Here is a 23796-nt window from a genome sequence, read left to right as displayed (position 1 = left end):
GTAGCCATCATATGAGTAACCACATGGCTCGAACCTGAGACCACAGAGGGAGCAAACCTCTTGGTCTCAAGTTCTTACCACTGGGCCACAATTTAGATGGTTCATATAACAACTTTTTATCCAGGGAGTTAGCGCTAAACATTTACGTGTTTGTTTTTTTATGTAGTAATCGTATTTTATAAAATTTTAATTTTTTTTAAAATTAATATTTTTTTTATTTTGATATATTGGTATTAAAAATAAATTTTAAAAAATAAAAAATATTAATTTTATATATTTTCAAATAAAAAGAAGAAGAAGCAATCACCGTATCATAATTAGGTGGTACTGTTTGATTGAGATTTATTAAATTGCTGCTGTTGTGATTGTTAATCCATCAATTTGGATGAAGATCATGCTTGGTTTCAAGTCAACATCAGACTTCTAGGCCCATGATAAGCTCATTTTTCGTTCTTTCTGTATGTTGACCGATCAGCTAACACCATGCTTTCATGGATTGATAATCGGGAAAGTCAAACAATAATTCTTAAGAGGCAACGTAAAATAAAAAAAAATAAAAAAAAAGGGAAATTTGTGAAGGGCTACGTTTGGACCTAGAAATCATTTAACTAGAAGCTACAAAAAGGTCGGGACTTGAGACCTTGGTAACTGGCAGTACAACCCAGACCGCAGTTTTAACTTTTGACACCTTTTTTCAGGGGTTGCTTTTGCATTATTTAAACTCGAGGGTGGTCGGAAGTCAACAGGTCCTAGATTCGAGCTGTGAAGATAAACTCGGATCGATTCCAAAAATGTATATTTAAAAAAAAAAAAGAGTTGAAACTATTTTTTTTGAAGAAAAAAAATCAAATAAAGTTTTACTCCTCTGACGATATTAACTCTCTATCTACTTTAAAACTAGATTTGCTGCAAATCTTTTTCTTATATAAACAAAATATTAGCATAAGAAAAATCCAAAAAGAATATCATATAAGTCTAACTAAGTTATCAAATAACTCAATATTAACGTAATAGAAGGTAAATAACACGAGAAGCAAAACTCCAAAAACAATCAGCTTAAAAAAAACATGTAAATTCAAACGAACCTCCTAAACTTCATCTAATATTTAAAATATCCAACTCGTTAAATCATGGATTCCTGTTCAATGAAAAAACTAGACTCTAAATCAATTTAATTTTAAAGTATGTAATCGTTGAAAAAATATTAATAAAAAAACTTGTAAACGCCAAAATAATAAAAATAAAAAGAGTGTGGATAAAATTTGAGATAAAAAATCCAAGGACGGTGAAATTTGAAAAATAAAAATGATCTCATACAAGATAAATAGAAATTAAAAAAATGAGTATCAAATTTTAAAAATTAAAAAAATCATAGGGGATGAAATTAAAAAAACATTTGTAATTTGATAGATTATTTATAGATTAAAAAATTATAAAGGGCTAACCTAATAGAATAGGATAGCAAAACCAAAAAAAAAACCCCAAAAAAATAACAAAAGATATGAAAACATTAGCTTAAAAAATAAAAATAAAATCAAATAAACCCGAGTGAAAATTCTTAACCTGATCTAATCTCTAAAATTTACAACAAATGAAATCTTCAAACCGAATTCGATCAAGAAACTCAATTATCAACAAGTTTAATCTTGAAGGATTAAAATGTAAAAAGAAAAAAGAATAAATCATAAATCATAAAAGAACAAAACAAGAAAAAGAATAAAAAAACATCATCTTAAAAAAAAAAAAACCTGACTAAACCCCTAGACTTTGCCTAGTCTCTAAAAATCACAACCCGTGAAATCTTGGACTTGAATTAAATTAATAATCTAAATTATTAATTAATTTAATTTTGGAGGATGAGATCAGTGAAAAAATACTATTATATATATATATATATATATATAGAAAAAGAGCAAATAAGAAAATGGGGATAAAATTTGATAGTAAAAAAGATCTAAGAATAATGAAATTTAAAAAAATAAATAAAAATAAACACAAGTAAAATAAATAATAATTAAAAAAACGAGAATCAAATTTGAAAGATAAAAAAAAATATAGGTGAATTTGAAAAAAACTTATAATTTTATGAATCATTAAAGGATTAAAAAATAAAAAGAAAAGTGAAACAGAAAATAATGGTAGACAAATCACAAACAAAACAAAAAAAATATAAAAATATAAAAAATCACTTTTGAACATCCAAGTCAAAAGTTTTACAATTATTTATTTCAAGGCTAGATTTGTAATTGCATTTTACATTAAGAAAGTGACACGTGTAATATATTAAACACATTTATACCATACCGAAAAGACAATATAACCTCTAAAACTTACATCATTGTTTTTTTTTTTAAAAGACAAATTAATAATTATACTATCATAATAAATAAAAAATATGTCTCAGGTTATTGTAACTTTATTAGCAGACTTAGTTTTTTTTCTAATAAAACCTAGCCAGCTCGGATACCCATGTCGGTAAACTATCAGGTTGGACCGATTCGGGGTTTTATGATAGCTGCTCCGCGAGAACTAACGCCATGAGATACAAATGACGGTCAATTTACTTATGCAGGGCTCGTCAAAAACACGTGACGCTGTTTTTAACAATTGAGAAGGTGATAAAATGGACTGGACAAGAGTCAAGAGACCAAGCAGGTCATTTAACCGACCATAGCATCTCCCTTATAAATCTCCCAACCTCCTGAAGACTCTTGCAGAGTCTCCCTTTCTTTTTTTCTTTCTTTCTTTTTAAAAAAACTTAAAAATCTTACAAATTATTGCAAAATATTATCAATTTTTAAAGATCTTAGAAAGTCTGCCTTTTTCAGAGTTTTATTGTCTGGTCTGAACTTAAGTTATGACGTGTTTTACATTGTGGTTTAATTATTTTTAATATTTTTTAATCGTTTTGATGGGTTGAAATCAAAAATAAAAAATAAAAAATAAATTATTTTAATATATTTACAAGTAAAAAAATATCTTAAGAATCAATTTCTACTACATTTCTAAACATGTGTATTTTTTTTACTCGAGGTATAAATATTTATTTATTTTACTTGATTTCTTTTTTTATTTCAGATTTATTTTTTTTTTCTTAAATCTACAATCAGCGGAAAAAAAAAAAGATGCTAGAGATTAGCTTCTGCTCTTCTTCTTTATGTTTTTATTTTTGGTGAGAAATTTCCACTCATAATGTTCTTAGTGAGATTAGTTCCCTTTCTTTTTTCAATCGTTGATCGGCTTAGATATAACTTCTTGGGTGTGCAAAACAAAAGATATATGTTCTTGTTTTTCTCCGGGAAGAAACGTGTTTCCTGTGATTTCACGGGGACATAGGGTGCATACGTGGATTTAGAAAAAATAAATAAATAAACCTTTCCTTTTAAATAGATAAATTACAAATGGATTTCGATTCTATTTTTAAATTTAAATAGGATTCATATTTTTAACCTTAAGTTTAAAATCCACTTATAATCAAATATTTGATATTCTATCATATTATATTTAAAAACACTATATTACTATCATCACGCACGTGTGAGAACCAAATATATTTTTTTTCACGTCGAAAATCATGATTGCAAAAAATTTGTCGATTTGGTCACTTGCACAGGACATATGGGTTTCACAAACATGCACGTAAAATTGTCATGCAGAAATAGCTTGAAATGGTCACGGGCTATTCAGAATAGCTTGCAGAGTGATATTTTGGGTATAAATAATAACCATTTAGGTGGTGGTACAGTGATAAGAGCTTGGGACCAAGAGGTTTGTTTCTTTTGTGGTCTCAGGTTCGAGTCCTGTGGTTGCTCATATGATGGCCACTGGAGGCTTACATGGTCGTTAACTTCAGGGCCCGTGGGATTAGTCGAGGTGCGCGCAAGCTGGCCCGGACACTCACGTTAAACTAAAAAAAAAGAACTACATATAGAAGGATGGTGCTAAATCTCACTACAAAAATATCAGAGATAATTAAAAAAAAACTCTCATATAATCTGATATTGATTTCATTTTTTCTCTGTATTTTTATAATTAAATTATACTTTTCATCCTATAATTTACATGTTTAATAATAGTTTATATTTTCATAATGTATTTTATTTGATTTTTTTACTTGATTTAGAATATAAAAAATCGAGGTAAAACACTGGTACGTGACTATCTCCTAGTTCTTATAAAAGATAAGCTTTTTGTTTCATTATTTATTATTTTATATATATTTTTATTTATTTTATTTTTAATAAAAAAATTCATAATATCATAGAACGTCCACATAACACCAACACTTTATTATGTTTTTGGGCTAGAAACTAACTTGGGACTATATTTCACAAAACACGGTTGTGTCGTGCCAGCCCATGTACTATAAGAGCTTAGCCCAACCTGACGTGTCGTACACCTCCTCAAGAAATAAAAGAAAACGATGCCGTCTAGGCGTCGTTCATACCAAGGCAAAGTGGGTGGGAATTAGTTTGCGCGGTTGAACCAAACTTTCCCGTCCATCAATTGTCAAAAAAAGATCTCGAAATATTCGCAATTTACCACCTTGCCATCTCAAGCCAATGCCAGCTCAGTTCGTCAATGGCAACCCAGAATGCAATGACTGGCATCCTGGGAATCAATGAACAAATGATACCTAACGTTTGAAACTATTGTTGGTTTTTAAAATATTATTCGATTAAAAATATATTAAAATAAAATATATTTTTTAATTTATTTTAGATACTAATATATTAAAATAATTTAAAATTAAAACGAAAAAAATTACTTAAAAATTTTCAAAAATATTAATTTTACGTTCAAGCAATTCTTTTGAAAAATTTTATTTAAAATTAATTTTTTAGTGTTTTTATACTTTTTATATATGAATATAAAAATAAATTCTAAAAAATAAAAAATATTATTTTAATATATATTTTTAAACGAAAAGTAATAACAGTACCAAAATCAACTTTGAGTGTATCGCCACTAATAACAGTTCCGGAGCTAACAAAGCGAAGCACCAGCTACAAACAACCAATCAATTTTCTTTTCCTATAAAAAGCAAAGCAAATCGTCGTGGTTTCTCTGGCTATCTTCTTCCCTTCCTCCTCCTCCTCCTCCTCCTCGTCTATTCTAAGGAGACACTTTGTACCTCTCATGGCTGCTGCTGCTTCCCTTGCCGGATCCAATGTCGTCGCCTACAGATCCGCCGCTCATTTCCCCACCTCCGCTGATACAAGAATCGCTCACTTTCGCCCTTTCTCTACAGTTTCCGCTGGAGTCGGGCATCGCATTTCTCTCCAGTGTAGATCGAGGAGCTCATTTGCTTCTTCTGGTATCTATTTTAATTTCTAATTAGAGTGATTATTTACTTACGTCGGGGATTATTCATCAGTGATTGATTGATTGATTGGCGCACGCGCAGGTGTAAGAGCTCAGGTTGCGACTTCTGAAAAAGCGAGCGCAGAGGCGGCACAGAAGGTGCAATCACCGGTAGTGGTAGTGACTGGAGCCTCTAGAGGTATTGGCAAAGCAATTGCTCTGTCTTTGGGAAAAGCAGGTTGCAAGGTTAGTAAAATTCCACTATCTAACTCATAGAATAGTATTGTTATTTTTTAATTTCTGGAAAATGGTGAATTAGAGATATTTTCTTTTTCTGATATTGCAGGTCTTGGTTAATTATGCTAGGTCTTCAAAGGAAGCTGAGGAAGTTTCCAAAGAGGTAGGTGAATCCCTGATTTTTATAATTTTAATACCAAGGTGTCCTTCAGCTTTGCATTTTTGTGTCTCACGGTTCAAGGTTTTAGTGGCTAGCTGACCATTAATAATTTTCTGGCCATCACCGAAATGCTGGTTTGATTAGCACGAGACGGTCCAATTGAAAGAAATAGAAGGTGCCGATCAATTATTTTCCACCAAGTGTTAAAATGACATACTTTCAAGGGCTCAAGATGTGAATTAGCTCCTTTGTAGCCAGATGCGGTCGGGAAATAATAAAGTCGCCGCTTTATTTCTTTTGCCGCGCTGCCCAATGTTTACCCTTTTGTTGTCTGGCCTATTCTTGATGACCTTTTTGAAATGGAAGTAAATAATGACTAAAATGGAAATTGGTAGAGATGGTGATGTTTGGTTTAACAGCTTCGTCAGGTTTCATTCAAAATATTTTTTCTCAAACCTGGAAATTTCAGTTTACTTGCTGTATATGTGGTTGTTTCTTCTGTTTACTGGAAATGGAATTGTTACTAATTCACAGTGCATGATTAAAACTACCGTTGGGTTTATTTGATAATTTTGTAGATTGAGGCTTATGGTGGTCAGGCCCTCACTTTTGGGGGTGATGTTTCAAAAGAGGCTGATGTGGAATCAATGATGAAAACTGTGAGTGGATGTTCCTTCTGTTGGTTGAATTTAATTGCAAATATTATTTATGCTTTTGCTAATGATTTGTCACATTTGTAGGCTGTTGATGCATGGGGAACCGTTGATATACTGATAAATAATGCAGGTTAGTAATAACTCCTATCTTTCCTCATCACTTTCTGCTTTCCTTTTAGTGCTCGTAATGCATATACCTTGATTTCAGGAATTACACGGGATACATTGCTGATGAGAATGAAGAAATCTCAGTGGCAGGAGGTTATTGATCTTAATCTCACTGGTGTATTCCTTTGTACACAGGTGTGTGCATTGAGATCCAAATAATTTGATCAATCTGACATCAACTTATGATTATCCTAATCAAACTAAGATAGTGTGCTCTGTGCAGGCAGCAGCCAAAATTATGATGAAAAAGAGAAAGGTAAGATCCCTTGCCCATCTTCAAGTCATTGGCCTTCCTTGTTCTTGGCTAATTAAGCCAGTGATAGATTTGTGCCCTAAACCCCCAATTTGTTACAGTTTTGAGCCCCATGCAAGTTTAAATTTCTTTCGTTCATCATGCACTTCTCTTATACATAATCTTCTTTAACAGTGTCAGATTGTTGTTAAGAAGTTATCATAGTCCGAAAACTATTTCTTTATATTGAAACCTGTAATCATATCTCAAAGATAAAATAACTTTGAGACTTGTCACCATGAGTGTTTCCAATGGGTGTACACTGACCTGTCCAAGACCGAGGATGCTTTCAGCTGATTCAACTTTTTTGTAGCTAATACCTCCGTATCTATAATTTGCAGAAATTAAATGATAAACAGAATGGGGGCATAATATAAGTTCTATTAAGTGAAATTTTTAATTTGTGTAGGGAAGGATTATTAACATAGCATCAGTTGTTGGTTTGGTTGGCAATGCCGGGCAAGCCAACTATAGTGCTGCAAAGGCAGGAGTTATTGGCCTGACAAAGACTGTTGCAAAGGAATATGCAAGCAGAAACATTAATGTGAGTTTTCAGGAGTTTTATCTTTTGTTAAAATTGTTGTGCACTTTTTAAGTTTTTGCATGGAATCAGATCTAATTAAGACTATTTTCCAGGTAAATGCTGTGGCCCCAGGATTCATTGCATCTGATATGACTGCCAAGCTTGGAGATGATATTGAAAAGAAAATCTTGGAAACAATCCCTTTGGGTGAGTATATTTTTTTTTTCAAATTTTTTATTTTTTTATCAAATTTCACATTGCAGTTGGCCTTTTAAGTTTCTGCTGCAAAGTTTTCGAGGCAACGGATTTTTCAAAGGGTTTGAGAAGTATTCATGCGAAACTCATCCGAAAGCCCTCATCATTTTTTGCTTTTGGAAATGTGCTAATATTGCTAGCTTATGTAGTTCATCAAATCTTTGTTTGTTTGTAGTAGATGATGTGAATATTTCTCTAGCTCTATGCTTCTATTGAATGACGAGTCCTTGTCAGTTTGATCTCCTTATTTAACTGATCCAGTCATCTGAATTTGAACAAGTTGAATTTTTTTTCACGAGCATCTCATAGAATTATGTTCAGATGATGGTCATAACAGTTGATATTTGTTCAGGACGTTATGGCCAACCAGAAGAGGTTGCAGGACTAGTGGAATTCCTGGCTCTTAATCCCGCCTCCAGTTACATCACTGGACAGGTTCTAAATCTATTCTATTTTGATTTTCCATGTTTTGTAAGTTTTAACTGCTGAAGTTATAGCCCAAACCAGCTCTTCTAAATTATTTTCTTTGGGTTGCTTCGTGTCCTGGCATGGCTTGCCTAGGCACTGTTTTGATTCTCCCTTTGCTTGGTCCAAGCCAACCCCTTGCATGCTTTAAATTTGCCTGCGGGCTTCATTACCTTGGCTATCCCTTAAGGAGCCATAACCTTGTGATGTAATCCATAGGCTAAACAGATTTAGCTAATAAGTCTCACAGGGAGACAAATTCTAGTGGTTTGATCAATTAATGCTCTGGTTTACCAGATCCATTGCATAACATGCATTGCCTTTGCTTTACATTGCCACTTAATTGCTATGCTCTGCCATGGAGGAGAACTGCATGTAATGAGGTCCATTGGCTAAAGCCAAGTGTTAAATGGAGCCCCTTGGCATGGTTCCTTTGGCATCCCAGCTAATGAATGCTGAACCCAGCCCCCGTTCGGTTTTCATGGTTGCTAAGTTAGATATTATTGTTTTGCAGGTGTTCACTATTGATGGAGGAATGGTAATGTAAGTGATGCGCCATGTCTGGTTAAACCCCGAGATTCAAAGATCATGCTGGTGCTCTTCGAACTGCATGTCAAGTCAGGGTTTTGGCCAGCTTGGGCAAGACAGTTTTTAGCATAACATTACGGTGTAATAAATGACCACCCAGAACAAGTTTTGATAGAAGCATTTCTGAAACGGTAGAAGAGAGGTGCAGCTGTTTTTCTAGGCTTTGGTTGGCATATGGAAAAGTAATTGATTGCTGTGTGGTATTAGTAAGAAAATGGTGTTCATCTAAAATCGCTTCTTATCAGGACGAGCTTCTGCATGATTCTTTTCTATTTCAGAAAAATGAACGCATCTTTGATGTCGTTCTGTTTTGTAATTGGCGGGCTATAATCTGGAAGGAAAAAGGAAAAAGGAAAAAGCCTCCTTGACCTCCATAGATTCAAAGAATTCTGAACCTTTTTTTTTTAGCAGTAAGAGAGTTCTGAAGCTTGTTTCAATCATTCATAGGTGAATCAATCTCTGTCCTTTATGTGATAACATGAGCCTCAAAAAGCATCAATCTTGTGTTAATTTCCTGCAGTCAGGTGAAATGGGTACTCCACTTCTCCAGTGTCCAACCCTACTCATACTCTTTCTTTTGTTTCTTCTCTCCACGTATTTTTTAGCTTATTTTGTTATTCTTCGAAACTGGGAACCAAAACAGCGAAAAGAAGCTTCGAGCTGCTTCACGTCCCTTGCTCATCATGGCAGTCCTGCGGTTATTATGGCTGTCCGTGCAGTACTGCTACACAGCCAAACCTCACTTACCTTTGCCTCTCCAAACTCAGCTTACGATAACACAATGCTTGAGCTCAGCATGGCTTTAGTTCTTGGTGGACCTCCTTCACTACATGGCATTCTTCCCTAATGACACTCTCTTCATACTTCACCATGTAGCAACACTATTTGTTTGTCGCTTGTTATGGAGCACATGGACTTCCTCTGCTTCTCACATTGCCCAAGTTACTAGTGCTTGTCTGAATGTCTGGAGCATTGCCAGATCCTGAAAGCCAGTGTTCCTGCCGCGGCAAGCTTGTGTTAAGTTTTGGCGAGGACAGAACATTTGTTTGTTTGTTTGTTCAATGAAATGATTTTGTTTTACAGAGATGAAGCAGTTATTACTTCTGTGATCTATATCTTGGACAAAATTATACTTGAAAACTGAACTCATTTTAAATGACTTTGCAGTAGCTTCTTCTGTAAGAGCAAATTGATAACTGCATAGAACATTGAAAGGAAGTGAGTGAATACAATATTGTATCTATACCAAATCACTTGTACAGCTGATGTACTGTTCGATTGTTACGAGAGAGCAAGACGATTACGGTGGTCATCACTGGCACTAATGCAGCATCAGGACTGAAAGTCTGAAATCCTTCCAAATCACTCAACCGATGCATTTAGTTTAACTTCTATTACAATGCTGATCCAACAAATTGAAACTTAGCTGTGTTAGACCTTCAATTCTGATATTGTGCACCAGCTGCTGAGCCTTTTCGAGGAACATTCAAGTTTGGTACATTACTTAAAGGGTTTGGGTCCAGGATTTATATGCCTATAATTGAAGCATTCATCTTGTCAGGACTCCCTTGGTAGTTAAGCTCTGCAAAAGTCCCACCTCCCTCTCCCTTTGCCAGTCTTCCTGGGTTTATGCAAATGCACTTCCTTTGCTCTTCCCCTTCACCAAGGGTCAACACCTGTGCCAGAGAGCAAACACTTGAAGGGTTTGAAGAAGTTGAACCCACCATCCTTCACTGGTTGGCTACATTTTGAGCCTATCTGCACATCTTTTTTTCTATCTTCTATTTTTTTTTTTGAAATCGGGACTGAAACCAAAAAGATTCAGGTACTTGGTGCTATGTTTACCTTCATAAAGTACTTCATATCTGAAGGCAGGATGAGAATATCTGGAATAGAGTTAATGTGAAGAGCTTCTGGAGCAAGTGAAAAGTCCAATGGAACGTCTTCAGCTGGCGGATATAGAGGATAAAAGCTGTTTTCATTTATTTAAAAATTAACAAGTCAGGTACTCTAGACCTCCGATCTCTTGAACCAACAAAAATATCAAGTGGAGGAGTTTTCAATAAGAATTTTCAAACGTACCTGCGCTGACTGATAATATGGTTCGCAAGTCTACTCATTCGATCACTGGGTGTTCCATCTGTTGGATTTCGTGACATCTCCTCTCCGCTTATCTGTTTTAGAATGTCCACTGTGCAGCAGCCTACTTTGACCTGAAACTAAAACTATTAAACAGAATACATGCATTGCACACTCTGATGCAGATTCATGTTTATGAAAAAAAATAAGGATCAATAGCACCTCTGAAATTTGAAGTTGTGGGATGCTTGGATACTAGACCTAGGTGGCATGTGATCTTGAAAAAAATCACGACAAGATTTTCAATTTTCAATAATGGATCCTGGGAAATTTCAGGATCTTTACTGACCACCCAAGTTGCTTAACATGCTCTAGAGAAACGAGACTTGGGCTTGGTCCAAGCTAGAATTCTAGTAAATTCAACTACTCTGGCAGAACATTCTATTGACATGCACAAAATATAGAAATTTGTCGTCTATGGAACCTAAACCTAGACTGAACCTGAAAGGGGTTCAAAAAATTTGAGCTTCCTTTATAATTATAATCCTTTAGGGTTGCTTAATAGGATGGAAAACTTATGTCCTGAATGTTATAATTTTCCCTAGGTTCTCAACCTCTTGGTTTGCTACCCGAGCAGATAGCCAGAAATTCTGAGCTCTAATTACTGATCCAAAACAATGAACATTTGCCCATAAAAACCGTACTTGGTGAATCATCCAAATGGTGACCAATCAGTATTTGGATACGATTAAGGTCTACAAGAACCTCGTTATAAAGATTAACCTAGCACATTTGAATAACAAAAGTAATATAGCTTGTATTGAACACAAGACAGTTCAAAGTTGATTGTCCAACAGGAACTTCTAAAAAATACAGGTGAGATGAATAGTTTTTGAAAAATGGAAATTCTAAATCAATTTTCCATCAGCGAAAACCAAAAAATCATTGTTGAGAGTTTCAAGCAAGAATTGAAAATTTGAGTGTAAAAAAATGGGCATCATTTTTTACCTGATTTGCTTCAAAAATTCCTGGATTTGTGAGACCGGTTATCTGGCAAAAGGACAGAAAATGAAATAAAATGTATGATCTGCATGGGGTGGTAAAATGTACTGCAAATACCTTCTTTGTTTGTTTGTTCTTCTTCTTCTTTTTATCAAACAAGCAGCGTCTTTCTAGTTACAACACGAATGACTCGAATCATATATATCATGTACCTGATGTTCGAGATTGGGGAGATGAATATCAAAAGCAGGCTGCACAACCACAGCTAAATCTCAGTAACAAATATACACATCTATAGGTAAAAACAATATACACAAGACATGCACGCGTGTGCTTGCTATGATTAAGTAAAGGAATTATTTTAGGACTCAATATATCACTATCATGACCTGTGGGAAAACAAAATCATGCTGAGCATCCCGTATAGATGGAACAAGAATCACACGCACATTAGAGCCAGCATATTCCACATGGTCTTGCAACTGAAAGAATAAACAGCTAAATGATTATAAAATAATGAAGTTGCTCCCATGAAACAATTCACAACGTTTTGATTAGTTACCCTTCTCAGAATTTCCTGACAAAACAACTCATCAAAGCTCCTGTCTACAGCCCCTTTCTTAACCTCTGGATGTTCAGAATCGATGAATGGTCCCATCTAAGAAAAACTGCCATTAAGTCTACGACATGATATTTCCTGAGCCCATAACCCGAGCATGACAATGCATTCAAAAATAGTAAAATCATACCAGTACAAGTAATTGTGGTAACTTTCTGCCTGCATATGCAAGCAGCTCTGTCAGAGGCTCAAAGAATAAGTTGTCTGTTGTGGTGAAAGGGCCCGAAGCAATAAGCTGTTAGATACAAACAGATTATTTCCTATAGGATCGAAATATTGCAGGAATACAAGAGAGCAAACATGATTGCTCAATTTGTTATGATTTCACATGTGACTTATGAATGAAAACTTTGGCAGAAAACTGAATTATTGTCTTAAGTGGCGAGGTTTGAGCTTTTATTGTACAAGTATGCAAGTTTTATCCGCTTCAAGCAGCAATTTAAAACCTCCTGCCTTCTCAGCTTTGCAGTAGTTTCTCTACAGTTAACAAATGAAATGCACACGCTGCTGCTGATACTTTTTAAATCTATCCCATCCGAAAGCCTTTAATTCATTAGCTTCTACAAGTGCATCATTGATCCTGAACATTTTAAACTATTTTAATTCCATATTTTCAGTTAAATGCTCTACTATTGGACTCTTCCAATGTTTGCACCCCAAATCATCTGTCCCTTCCACTCAGCAACAACTATGAAACATGGTATGTATGGCTTATGATCAAGCACAAGAAACAGTGTTATTCTAATATCCTCAATTGAAGTGGAAGACAAAGCTACATACAGCTGATATCTCTTTTTGTACATAAGAAGAATCGGTTGACTCAACCACCAGATCCAAAGCTTGCTTCTTTGTAGGATGCTGATTCACAGCAACAGTGGCAGATAAAGGAACTGAGTCCACCAGTTTAGATGCAATCAAACAATGTCCACTAGGATTTTGACCTTCAATACCTACAATCTGCAGAAAGGCTAAGCTTGATTTAGGGATATATGGATCAAAGATCAATAATCTTATTTCTAGTTTACCTGTCCTGGAAAAATGGAGAACTGGCTCAAGTTATGCAATTCTAAACGAACATTGCGGCCTCCAGAATGCTCAACACTGTTGCATAGATATGGCACACATAATCAGGACTAGCATTCAACAGTCTCTTCCCTGTGACCATCGTTCATATGAAAAAAAATATCCAAGAACACCCTGATTGTCAGATCTTTTGACTATGAATCTAGGAACTGGGCAATCTAGGCCCTGTTTTAGCCTGGACACAACCCTTCGGGGGCAAACTTGGCCAAGACAGTTATTTTTATCGCATTGCCTCATACACGGGCTTCTTCCAAAATGAGACCAGATTTTTAGACCATGAATTGATATCATTTCTGTTCTCCTTAAATATACCAGCACATAAATCTACTTCATCATGGATGTCCTATTGTGCACGTCGCATCATTTCCCTTACAAGTTGATTGATGCAAATGAATAGCATAAAGGAAAATCATGTGACTTCTTACCTGCTTTGCAACATGATGGATTTCTCATTTAAACGCCCTTCTCCATCACAACAGATCATTCCGACAGCAAATATATTTCTCTGAAAAAATAGTTCTAATCAGATGCATGGATGAACAGCTTTATGGCAGTGTAAAAGTTTACATAAAGCATGCTGGAGAATTTAGAAAGCAATTAATTCATCAAAGGCAAACTAAAAAATTATCTTCTTTTTTTTTCACAAGAAAAAAAGAAGCAAATAACAGAAGAGTATAGGGAGAATTTGGATACAAGATATCTAACACAATTGATATGTTAGGGTCCCCATACAGTTATTTACATCTAACAGAGATAAGCACACGGCCATGGTATTTCATGCTGGCATGATTTCAGTTATCAGAATGCTAACGAGAAGATAAATATCATGAAAGCAGACAACAGCCAAGTTACCTGTGAAGCAACTGTTGGGTCCATTGGTTCCTCGTACAGCCCAGAAGCAAAGAGTGCAATTGCATGCTTTCTAATGCGATTTTCAAGTGCATTAAACTAAATGGTAGGAAAATTATGTTAGTGCAATACAGAAAAATTGGAGGTACGAAGAACCACTTTATAGTTTATGCAATGAGAAGCATCATATACCCTATCTTCAATCTTGTCATACATGAACCTGCAACCAGGTTCTGGCCCCAATCTATGGACCATCAAAGAACACCTCTTGCAGGGTTGAGCCCTCTTAATAATTTCATCCTCAAGATTCCCATGGTCATGCTCACCATCATTGTTCTCCACCACAGGAAGGCTATTGATGTTGAATTTGACCACAAACTTATCAGTCCGCCGTCCAAAGGGTGTCACAAGTTTTGATGGTTTCCCAGAAGAATAACCATTTCCATACGATTTGGGTGGTGAATTGAATGGCTCTGAGTTGAGTTTTAATGATTTGTCTGTTGGAGTCCCGGGAACTTCTTCTTTCAAATCTTCTTCATCGTAATTCAAGATCCTAGACAGCATGATACATTTCTATCAAGTTTAACAGACCAAATATTTTCCATCCAGCATAGAAACAAATTAACAAGCAAAACAGAGAAAGAGTAGACAAATAAACTGCTCACATGTCCACATCTTTGCTTGAATAGATGTACAAATTGGGTTCCTCTTTAACAACAGCTTCTTTCTGTTCATTCTGCAGGTGCAACAAAAACCCATCCATTTCAGCATTTCGAACCGTCGATTCATCAAGTAGCCTGCACCAAAGTTAAGCTTGAAAGGCAATAATTTTGTTCTTTTTTACGGTGAAAACTCTATAAAAATAAATAAATAACCATGAAAATAATAAAGAAAAAAGAAACCTAGACGGAGAATAAAACTCACCTATTGAGATAGTAAACCTCCCAGCTCGAGACGAGGTCTGATGGCTTCAGATTGTAATTTATACAGAAAGTAAGACCTAATAATTAAAGCAGATTAGGATCTGAACAGAACTATTGGCAATGCAAGAAAATTAAGGGACAAAAGTGCAAAGCAGGGCTTACATTTCTTGAGGACTTCTTCTTCATCGTCTAGAGAGAACCCGCTCTTCTTAAATTCTTCTTTGATTTCCTCTTCCATCAAGCAACCTCTCTCCCCCTCTCAGATTCTCTCTCTTAGGGTTTCGTTCTCTCCCCCTCTCAGATTCTCTCTCTCCCTTTGAGCAAAATGGCGGGAAAATAGTGTTGTTCAGTAGATAAAATAGTGGTCTTCGCGGGTTTTTAATTTATACTCCCCTCTCCTTTACATTTATTTCGAAAATGCCCTGAAAGAAGTCCGGTCCAATGGGCCCGATTCAGCCCGTTTGCCTGGCAAATTGTTATTTATACCCTCTTTCTATATATATATATATATATATATAATCCAAATTGTTATTTTTTTTCAATTGTTATAGTTGAGGAATTATTCATTTTCATATAAAAAAATAAAATAAAATCAATACATCCTTGATAAATAAATAATTAATAATTAAAGCATTGGATTCCATGTTTGTTTTAATTTTTTAATTAATTTTTCCATGTTTGTTTTTAGTTTTTTAGAACAATTTAGACATAGATGACTTGTTTAAAAATTAATAAAAAAAATATAGTTTTGAATTTTGATAAAAAAAACTATGATTAAAAAAAAGAAAATATTGGTATACAAGATTATTTTTTTAACACAATTAGTGTAATATTCCATATATAGATGTCAACTTAACATTTTGGAACAGCTTGAGAAACTTTCATGGAAGAAAGAAGGAAAAAATCCTGTCCAAACTAAATTAAATTTCATGCATACCCCCATGAAAGTTATCAACGATGGAGAAGTTGTTATTGTTGTTTATACAGAGAAACCTTAACATAAAAGAAACCAGTTCCCCAAGCGTTGTATAAACAGGAGGACACAACAATATCAACTCTACAACTGTTAATTAAATTTGAGTTTCCTGCTAAGTGCAAAGGCCATAACCAGCAACTCAATCAACACCCTTTCTTTACAGTACTTGGTCTGCCCTTGTCTCGCATTTGGTGTGATGCTCATGAGAAGAACTCGTAGTCTTTGGCTGTAAGGATGATATGTCTTAGGGCACCAATGGGTGACAATATCATCAGCAAAATTCCAAGCACAATGCAGACCTGAAATATATTTTTGAATTATTCAGCTCATGCAAGCCTCAAGATTAATATAATTGATTTCTAAACAATGTCAAGCTTACGCACCCAATTTGCTATCCAAGAGAAGCTGAACTTCTTGGGTTTATAGATGGCAAGCCACATGATGCAAGGGAGCTGTAAAGAGTTGATTTTTTTGTCAGTGATGATAGCTTAAATATGAAGCAGGTATGTGGTAAATGATATATATATATATATACTGGGTTAGTAATGAGTTCTTACAAAGTATGTTGTTGGGGCAAAAGCAAATCCTCCGAAGAACGAAAGCAGGCCACCGAAGAATGGAATACATATACCAACAATCATTGTGAACCCTGCAGCAAACAATATTCAAAGAAGAGATTGAGCGCCCAAAGCTGCAGGTACAAACTTGCAGAGGCGTTCAGAATAGGTAGCTGAAAGAAAAATAGAGTGGCCTGGAAGCTGCACTTACCAACATATACCGTGCGAGTAACAAAGCGAAGCATGAAAGAAGGAGAAAAATGGAGTTTCTTCACCAATGCAGTTTCCAACATGTCGAACACTGCCATAGCATATATCTGCAGATTGAAACATGCATCATGAGTCAATATACATGTATGTGTGCATGCAGTAGGCGCTGGAATCGACCGAAACTGAATTAACCAAGGAAAAAAAAGAAGTAAAACGCACCTGATAACTTCCAATAACATGAATGACAACAAACATGTTAGCAGTTGCAATAAGCCAAGCTGGTTTCTCGAGTGAGATAAGAATGTTGTCTTCCACGCTGTTTCCAAAAAACCAGTATCCAATCAAGGCAACTGGGAAGTAGCAGATGGCGACGACAACATATGCAAGGAAGGCTCCTCTCCACATGGGTTTCTTGGAAGGCTTCTCTGGAGTAGAGGGAATTGTTGCTTGGATCTCCAAGATCACATTGTGACCGGCATATGCAAAAGCTATATCACCCAAGGCAGAGAAAAAGTCAAAGACAGCTCCGGTTTTAGTGCTCGCTTTATAGCTGTAGTCGACATCAGGCTGAACACCCTTATTAAGGGTGGCTCCCCAGGCAATTGTGGAGTAACTGCATGATGCAATCACCGCCATATCCGTATAAAAAAGAGGGTCTTGGATTATATACGTATATAGATTAAACTGATCAAATAGTGAGGCGAATTGAGTAGCTAGGTGCGTACCTCAAGGACATGACTGCTGCAGCCAGAGAGATAACACTAATGGAGTTGAGATTGGGAAGATGAGCCAGAACAAACTGAAGCGAAGCGAAAATCATGATGAAGTACGTTAGCCTGATGTCTTTGCAGTCGGAGCAAACCAAATCATGGAACTTCTTCAATGATTTTCCTCCGGTAACCATATAGACTATGTTTACTCCAACTTGTACAACTAGTTGCTGTGGCACAACAATCCAGAGACCCAGCTTCTCTCCAAACGCATGTTGCCCTAGCTCATGGTATCTATCAAATCGCTTACCAGGAACCATCTCATGCATTTCAACCATTTGCCATAGAGTGTATAACGTGATCACCCATGATAAAAAAAGTATGGCAACACCTGGTCCCCTAAAATTTCATGGATGCAGAACAAAGAATTAATTAGTAGTTAAGCTCATACATATATTGATCTATGTATATATAATAAAGTTAAGATTAAGCATATATTTATAGATACATACCATCCAAGTTGAGCCATGGCATAGGGGAGACTAAGAACACCAGCACCAACCATGGCAGTGACATTGTGGAAGGTTGAGTACCACCATTTGGCATTCCTCGAGGAAGTGACTGGAAGCCAATCATTTATGGCCTTTTCTCTTGCTGCTTCATCGTTCTGTGACTCATTGGATGGCATAATTGCAATCAAGCTAGTTTACGTAACACAACAAAAAGTCACAGAAACGTTTGGTTGATTCAAGCAATCTTAGCCTCCCGGAATATCCTTCTCCTCGAGCCACAGGAAACTCCAATAAAATGGTCGCCTCCAAATACAATTTATAATGAAGATACGCGAGAGAATATCGGTGGAGGATTCTGTAATTAGCAGATGATCCTTAGACCAAAGATGGTAAATTGGCAATTGGTGGTTCAGGATACTATTTCTCTCCTGGCTAAATTTTGAATCTTGCTTACCCGGAGGAAGGGGGATTTCTCCTATAAATGCAACAAGATATCCTTATCTTGTTTGATGTTTATATCTTCATTAGTCAATTTATGCATATTTGAAGATTGCACGTTGAATATGTAATCTTGGTAGCCACTAGTTGATCGTTGATTCCTAAAAAAAAAAGAGAGCTATAATTAGATCATTAAGCTGGAAACATACAGATATAGGAGGAGTCTAATTTTTCTTTATTTTTTATTGATCTGCTAACACTTCTGAACTTCAAACAATAGGGTGGATATAAAGAAATACTCAATTATTTGACTAAGAAATACTATTTCTCTTCCTGACTAAATTTTGAATCTTGTTGACCTGTCCATTGAGAAAGGATAGGGGATTTCTCCTATAAAATCACAAAGATACCCTTATCTTGTTCAATGTTTATATCAAGAGGAGGGGCTTCATTAGTCAATTTGCACATATTTAAAGATTGCACGTTGAATTTGTAATCCTGGTAGCCGCTAGTTGATCGTTGATTCCTCGAATAAAAAAAGGGCTATAATTAGATCATTAAGCTGGAAACATACAGATATAGGGAGGAGAGTCTAATTTTTCTTTATTTTTTATTGATATGCTAACACTTCTGAGCTCCAGACAGTGGGGTGGCGGATACAAAGAAATACTCAATTATTTGACCAAGAAATACTATTTCTCTTTCTGGCCAAATTTTGAATCTTGCTAACCTGTCCGTTGAGGAAGGACAGGGGATTTCTCCTATAAAAGCACCAAGATACCCTTATCTTGTTTGATATTTATATCAAGAGGAGGGGCTTCATTAGTCAATTTGTGTATATTTGAAGATTGCACGTTAAATTTATAATCCTAGTAGCCGCTATTTGATCGTTGATTCCTTGAAAAAAATAGACTATAATTAGATCATTAAACTGGAAACATGCAGATATAGAAGGAAAACTCTAATTTTTCTTTATTTTTTATTATTTTGCTAACACTTATGAGCTCCAGTAGGTGGAGTGGATACAAAAAAATACTCAATTATTTGACCAAGAAATGGGTTAGTCACAAAATCTTGACAAGAAATCATGAGGGTATTCTGCTATATAGAAATGGTGCTTTCTATAGTTGATGCAGATGGTGTCTTCGATTTGGGATGAACATATTACAGACCTGATTTTGTTGAATCATCAGTTACATGTGCAGCAGAACAAGAAGAATATAGTTAAAGTCGTAGGATATTAACCATGGATCTAATAGCCATATTGTCGTCTTGCTTCTCAACTAGTCATCGACATGAATGTTTCCATCAACTTCGACATCAGCTTTTGATATCTGTTGGGAAATTAAGAATATAGTCAAAATTGCTGTGTTTGATTTTGCGGTACAGCCACGTTTTCTAAAAAAAATTAATTTGTTTTTGTTTTAATTTAGTTTGTTATGATGTTTTTAAATCGTTTTAATTCGTTAATATTAAAAATAAATTTTAAAATTAAAAAAATTATTTTATTATATTTTCAAATAAAAAACATTTTAAAAAACAATATTTACCACAATCTTAAATTAACACACTATATCATAAAAAAAAAAAAAAAAAAAACTCTATCGGTATACAAAGACCAAAATGAATTAAGAAAATTAATATGTGGAAAGAACACTTTGGATTCCAAAACAAAAGATTCTACTATGACGATCCTGCCGAAACTCACAAGTCTTTTTACAATCAATTCAGGCTACTAAAGGAGTGGCATGCTTGTAGCTCTGATTCGTCCCTGAATCTTCCACTGCTAGCCCTTGAGCAATAAAGCAAAAATACTGGTTCATCGACTTCTTGTTGAAGGATGCTTGTTTATGCTTCGATGGCTGATTTGAGAAAGAGGTTCCTGCAATATCAATATCCTTTTCTTTATCCATTGAAACGGGCGAGGACAGGGATGACCCTGAAAATGAACTTGAAGGCGATCTATCTGAAACAGCTAAATGTGTATTTGCTTGAATAGCTCCATGCATTAGCCCCGTGGTAAATTTCTTTCCAGGTGATGGACTTGGAAGACCGCTCCTTCCAGAAATTGTTCTTTTGTTGGTTGAGAGGGAAAACAGTTTTGAGTATCTCTGCCGGAGAGGAATTGGACGGTCTTCCAAGGTTTGGCATAAATTAAATGAGTTTACAGAGTCATCATCTTCTAACTCCATCACAGCAGCTTTTTTCTCTTTCCTCCTGGGCAACTGAAGGAGAGACCTCAGACGCCTTGCAGCATTATTTACAGAACCTGATTTTTTGTTTTCCGACGAGTTACCCGTGTCAATATCACTTGGGCCACTCAAGCATGAATTGTCACCAACACTTCTGTGATCGCAACTGGCATCAGATGCGTTCTCAATACCAGTGTACAAGAACACCTCTGCATCTGGAATTCTAAAAGAAGTGCCAGGACTCTTTCCTATACCATGCCCTTTCAGATGGGAAACAATAGCTTTTCTGGCTATGTTATCCTGAGGATAAGAGATCCCTCCAGCTGAAATCAGCTGCTTGATTAGAATTTCAGAAGATGCTGATCTTGGCCGTTGCTTGAGGAGATCTAGTGGAGTCATGGCGTCCATGTCACTAATATTAAGTTGATTGATGGTATGAAGGGCTGTTCTTCCATCGTTGTTCTTGACATTGGTGATATCTTTGATATTCACAATCTTACCACTCATTAACTGAGTGAAGAGCTCAATCTGCCTATCCACTCTTCGAAAACCAGGGGTCTGGAAGCCTGACACTGCCATATGGAGAAAAGTATCTCCATAGTTGTTTGTAAAGGAGGCGAGTGAGGGAGATGCAAGTATCAAAATCTCTGCCACAGCTAAGTAACCCCTGTAAGCAGCCACGTGCAGTGCCGTATTCCCTTGATAATCTTTGGAGGCAATGATATCAAAGGATGTAATTAGATCCTTAACTACCTGCACGAACAGGATAAATTTTTCTGTAAGTGTAGTTTTTCTTAGGTCTAAGGGATATCACCATGAAGAACAAAGTGGATTCATCCCTGCATGAGCACAGAATAAAAAACGAAGGGATAATAAGAACAAAATGGACTCGAAATGAGCATGCCATCAGAAAGGCTCTAGATAAAACTTCTCCAATCATGAGTAGATAGGAGTAATCCTGACATGTGATAGCCAGTCCATCAAACAGAAGTAAGAGAGAACTCTACAATTCTGTTGGCCATTTCTTTCAAGAAAGCAAAACGAGTAAACTCTTATGGCAAGAACCGGCCTTGCTGAGAGGGGAGGTGAATCTGAGAATCTAAAGTGAGAGGGACTTGCCAATGTACACATTGAAGGGCTAACAGCAATACGAGGAGTCTCCCAGAAAAGGCTACTGCCCATTTGACAAGTCAGGGTTCTCCATTTGAACAAGGCTCGTACAATAAGAACTACTGCTAAAATTGCCATCTGAACAACCAGAACCCAAATGACACTATGAAAAATATACGTTTCATATAATCGGTGGAGAAAGGCACCTTCAACTCATATGCATAACCAGACCTGTACGTTAAAATATTGTAAAATGATAGGTGGAGAAATTCACCTAAAGCCAATGAAAGATGTGGACTACTGACACAAGGGAGGAAAATAAACCAGGAGCAATCAACTAGTCTAATCTGAAGCATCACAAACAGCCCCCTTCTTCAAAAAGGGGAGATCAATCTTTCTCTATCAGTCATGTAATATTGGATCACTGTCCTTTCTACAGCTCATTAACCTGATGCATTTGAGCATGTACTCAGAAGAGAGGAAAGGAATGACAACCATGCACTAGCAAACTAAAATAACAGGAAAACTTCTGATAATAGTGCAAGGATGAATATGTGAAGCTACTGATAAAGCATAAAACAGAATAGTCCTCACCTCGACCTGCCCCCTCCCTGCGGCAGCATGTAAGACGGTCGACCCTTGAGCATCTCTATAAACAAAAACATCCGAGCAATCCCCTAGAAGCTCCTTCAAAATCTCCAAATTCCCACCTCTAGCTGCAGCATGGACAGCTCTATTCATAATCTCCCACTTAAATTCGGAATGACTCTCACTCTGCTGCTCCTCTAACTCTCCTCCAGAGCCAAGGCCACATCGTGGTGAAATAGAGAAATCAAGCAAGAGCCTGAAAACCTCAGAATTCCTGCTCCTGGCCGCGGCATAAAATATGTCAGTGACACCATATTCTCCTTCTCCAAAAACAAGAAGAGGGTTTCTCTCCAACAATTCCTTGACAAAGGTCCCATCACCAGCTGAAGCAGCAGTGTACAAAAGCCAACCACCATGTCCAGCTCTAATGAGAGTGTTGTGACCTCCTTTTGTTTCACATTCTAGCAGGAGCTGTCTGGCTACATGAGAACGACATTGAGCAACACCATCGAACTGCTCCTCGTCGTCCCAAACAGTTTCAAGCCGACGAATCCGACGAAGGGAAGTGAGTTTGATGAGGAGATTGGTGTCAAGGTAAATAAGCTCTCTCACCAAGTCATAGTAGCCATTAGCAGCTGCGAAATCAATGGGTGACGCATACCACCACTGATCTCCAGTGCTTTCCCACCTAAGAGGGAAGTATGAGGGTGGCATTGTTGCCTATATTCAATAATAAAAACCAGCAACTATAAGCAGAGTTTTTAATCAAGCGCAGAGAATTCAAGAATCCAGCAGCAAGTTGTGAAATGGGAGGAAAAGTGGCAAGAGGGAAAGGCCATTAGCCAGTAATGATTACTAGTTTCACCTTTTAAAGTGAAATCAATTCTTTTTATGTGAGAATATTTTCGGGAAAGTTGCAAGGATAAGGAATCTTGGAATTCAGGAATAAAAATCAGATCACATAGCAAGACAGCTTGTGGGAGTTAAACGAAGCACGGTGGAAAGAACAGATAACTATCGGAAATCCACAAACAACCCTCCACTAGGTAGTTAGAGAGCCAGGAGGGAACAGGACCCAGGAGACAAAAACGAGGCAAAGAAAAAAATTGTCGCTCCAACGGGGCATACCAAACCTTCAACTGTTCGGGTATGAAAATAAATATAGAGTTTGTGAAAAAATTATTTTCAAGATGTTTATTTATTTCATATAAATATATTATATTTAGCATACAATTAAGCATTTTAAATCTTTTAAAGAATTAAAAAAATACATTTATTTTGTATGTGTGTATGTATAATT

General features: G+C 36.1%; 4 protein-coding genes across 5 annotated transcripts; 1 reads left to right on the top strand and 3 right to left on the bottom strand.

The window, feature by feature from the left end:
* The first annotated feature begins 4945 nt into the window (after nucleotides 1-4945).
* On the top strand, nucleotides 4946-9088 carry LOC7460034 (3-oxoacyl-[acyl-carrier-protein] reductase 4). The gene is made up of 11 exons (XM_002314515.4): nucleotides 4946-5317; nucleotides 5408-5550; nucleotides 5651-5704; nucleotides 6280-6360; nucleotides 6442-6487; nucleotides 6566-6660; nucleotides 6749-6781; nucleotides 7227-7361; nucleotides 7454-7547; nucleotides 7948-8030; nucleotides 8575-9088. Exons 1-11 carry the CDS (start codon nucleotides 5140-5142, stop codon nucleotides 8605-8607), a joined length of 975 nt encoding a protein of 324 aa, XP_002314551.1. The 5' UTR covers nucleotides 4946-5139; the 3' UTR covers nucleotides 8608-9088.
* Nucleotides 9089-9837: 749 nt separating this feature from the next.
* LOC18102432 (uncharacterized) lies at nucleotides 9838-15563 on the bottom strand. 2 transcript variants are annotated; one of them, XM_006378220.3, is made up of 16 exons: nucleotides 15366-15563; nucleotides 15205-15280; nucleotides 14946-15077; nucleotides 14473-14833; nucleotides 14284-14379; nucleotides 13857-13936; nucleotides 13374-13449; nucleotides 13129-13305; nucleotides 12479-12583; nucleotides 12292-12387; nucleotides 12119-12211; nucleotides 11942-11980; nucleotides 11736-11777; nucleotides 10731-10861; nucleotides 10494-10620; nucleotides 9838-10324 (listed from the first exon to the last, which is right to left on the bottom strand). In XM_006378220.3, exons 1-16 carry the CDS (start codon nucleotides 15439-15441, stop codon nucleotides 10175-10177), a joined length of 1857 nt encoding a protein of 618 aa, XP_006378282.1. In that variant the 5' UTR covers nucleotides 15442-15563; the 3' UTR covers nucleotides 9838-10174. The 2 variants fall into 2 exon arrangements, with proteins under 2 accessions (XP_006378282.1, XP_024466736.1); XM_024610968.2 differs by lacking the exon at nucleotides 15366-15563 and having other exon boundaries at nucleotides 14946-15093.
* Nucleotides 15564-16100: 537 nt separating this feature from the next.
* On the bottom strand, nucleotides 16101-18558 carry LOC7460035 (lysine histidine transporter 1). The gene is made up of 7 exons (XM_002315593.3): nucleotides 18169-18558; nucleotides 17672-18055; nucleotides 17166-17559; nucleotides 16948-17053; nucleotides 16737-16828; nucleotides 16563-16631; nucleotides 16101-16478 (listed from the first exon to the last, which is right to left on the bottom strand). Exons 1-7 carry the CDS (start codon nucleotides 18342-18344, stop codon nucleotides 16380-16382), a joined length of 1320 nt encoding a protein of 439 aa, XP_002315629.1. The 5' UTR covers nucleotides 18345-18558; the 3' UTR covers nucleotides 16101-16379.
* A 1691-nt stretch (nucleotides 18559-20249) lies between these two features.
* On the bottom strand, nucleotides 20250-23624 carry LOC7460036 (uncharacterized). The gene is made up of 2 exons (XM_002315594.4): nucleotides 22503-23624; nucleotides 20250-21551 (listed from the first exon to the last, which is right to left on the bottom strand). Exons 1-2 carry the CDS (start codon nucleotides 23208-23210, stop codon nucleotides 20334-20336), a joined length of 1926 nt encoding a protein of 641 aa, XP_002315630.4. The 5' UTR covers nucleotides 23211-23624; the 3' UTR covers nucleotides 20250-20333.
* Nucleotides 23625-23796: the final 172 nt, after the last annotated feature.

This window comes from Populus trichocarpa, chromosome 10 (assembly GCF_000002775.5).
Source record: "Populus trichocarpa isolate Nisqually-1 chromosome 10, P.trichocarpa_v4.1, whole genome shotgun sequence".
Taxonomy (NCBI): Eukaryota; Viridiplantae; Streptophyta; class Magnoliopsida; order Malpighiales; family Salicaceae; genus Populus; species Populus trichocarpa.
The sequence above is the reverse complement of the archived record's forward strand: the minus strand, read 5'-3'. Positions and strand labels throughout refer to the sequence as shown.

What these genes read in the sequence shown, in the direction of transcription:
- LOC7460036 (XM_002315594.4), bottom strand. Translation starts at nt 23,210, where the DNA reads ATGCCACCCTCATACTTCCCTCTTAGGTGGGAAAGCACTGGAGATCAG. An exon ending in CAGGGAGGGGGCAGGTCGAG is followed by an intron (nt 21,552 to 22,502) that starts GTGAGGACTATT and finishes CTGTTCGTGCAG; the next exon opens with GTAGTTAAGGATCTAATTAC.
- LOC18102432 (XM_006378220.3), bottom strand. Translation starts at nt 15,441, where the DNA reads ATGGAAGAGGAAATCAAAGAAGAATTTAAGAAGAGCGGGTTCTCTCTA. An exon ending in ATGACAAGATTGAAGATAGG is followed by an intron (nt 14,380 to 14,472) that starts GTATATGATGCT and finishes CCTACCATTTAG; the next exon opens with TTTAATGCACTTGAAAATCG. An exon ending in GTCAGGAAATTCTGAGAAGG is followed by an intron (nt 12,212 to 12,291) that starts GTAACTAATCAA and finishes TTATTCTTTCAG; the next exon opens with TTGCAAGACCATGTGGAATA.
- LOC7460035 (XM_002315593.3), bottom strand. Translation starts at nt 18,344, where the DNA reads ATGCCATCCAATGAGTCACAGAACGATGAAGCAGCAAGAGAAAAGGCC. An exon ending in ATGTTATTGGAAGTTATCAG is followed by an intron (nt 17,054 to 17,165) that starts GTGCGTTTTACT and finishes TTCAATCTGCAG; the next exon opens with ATATATGCTATGGCAGTGTT. An exon ending in TACTCGCACGGTATATGTTG is followed by an intron (nt 16,829 to 16,947) that starts GTAAGTGCAGCT and finishes TGTTTGCTGCAG; the next exon opens with GGTTCACAATGATTGTTGGT.
- LOC7460034 (XM_002314515.4), top strand. Translation starts at nt 5,140, where the DNA reads ATGGCTGCTGCTGCTTCCCTTGCCGGATCCAATGTCGTCGCCTACAGA. An exon ending in TGGAATCAATGATGAAAACT is followed by an intron (nt 6,361 to 6,441) that starts GTGAGTGGATGT and finishes TCACATTTGTAG; the next exon opens with GCTGTTGATGCATGGGGAAC. An exon ending in TATACTGATAAATAATGCAG is followed by an intron (nt 6,488 to 6,565) that starts GTTAGTAATAAC and finishes CCTTGATTTCAG; the next exon opens with GAATTACACGGGATACATTG.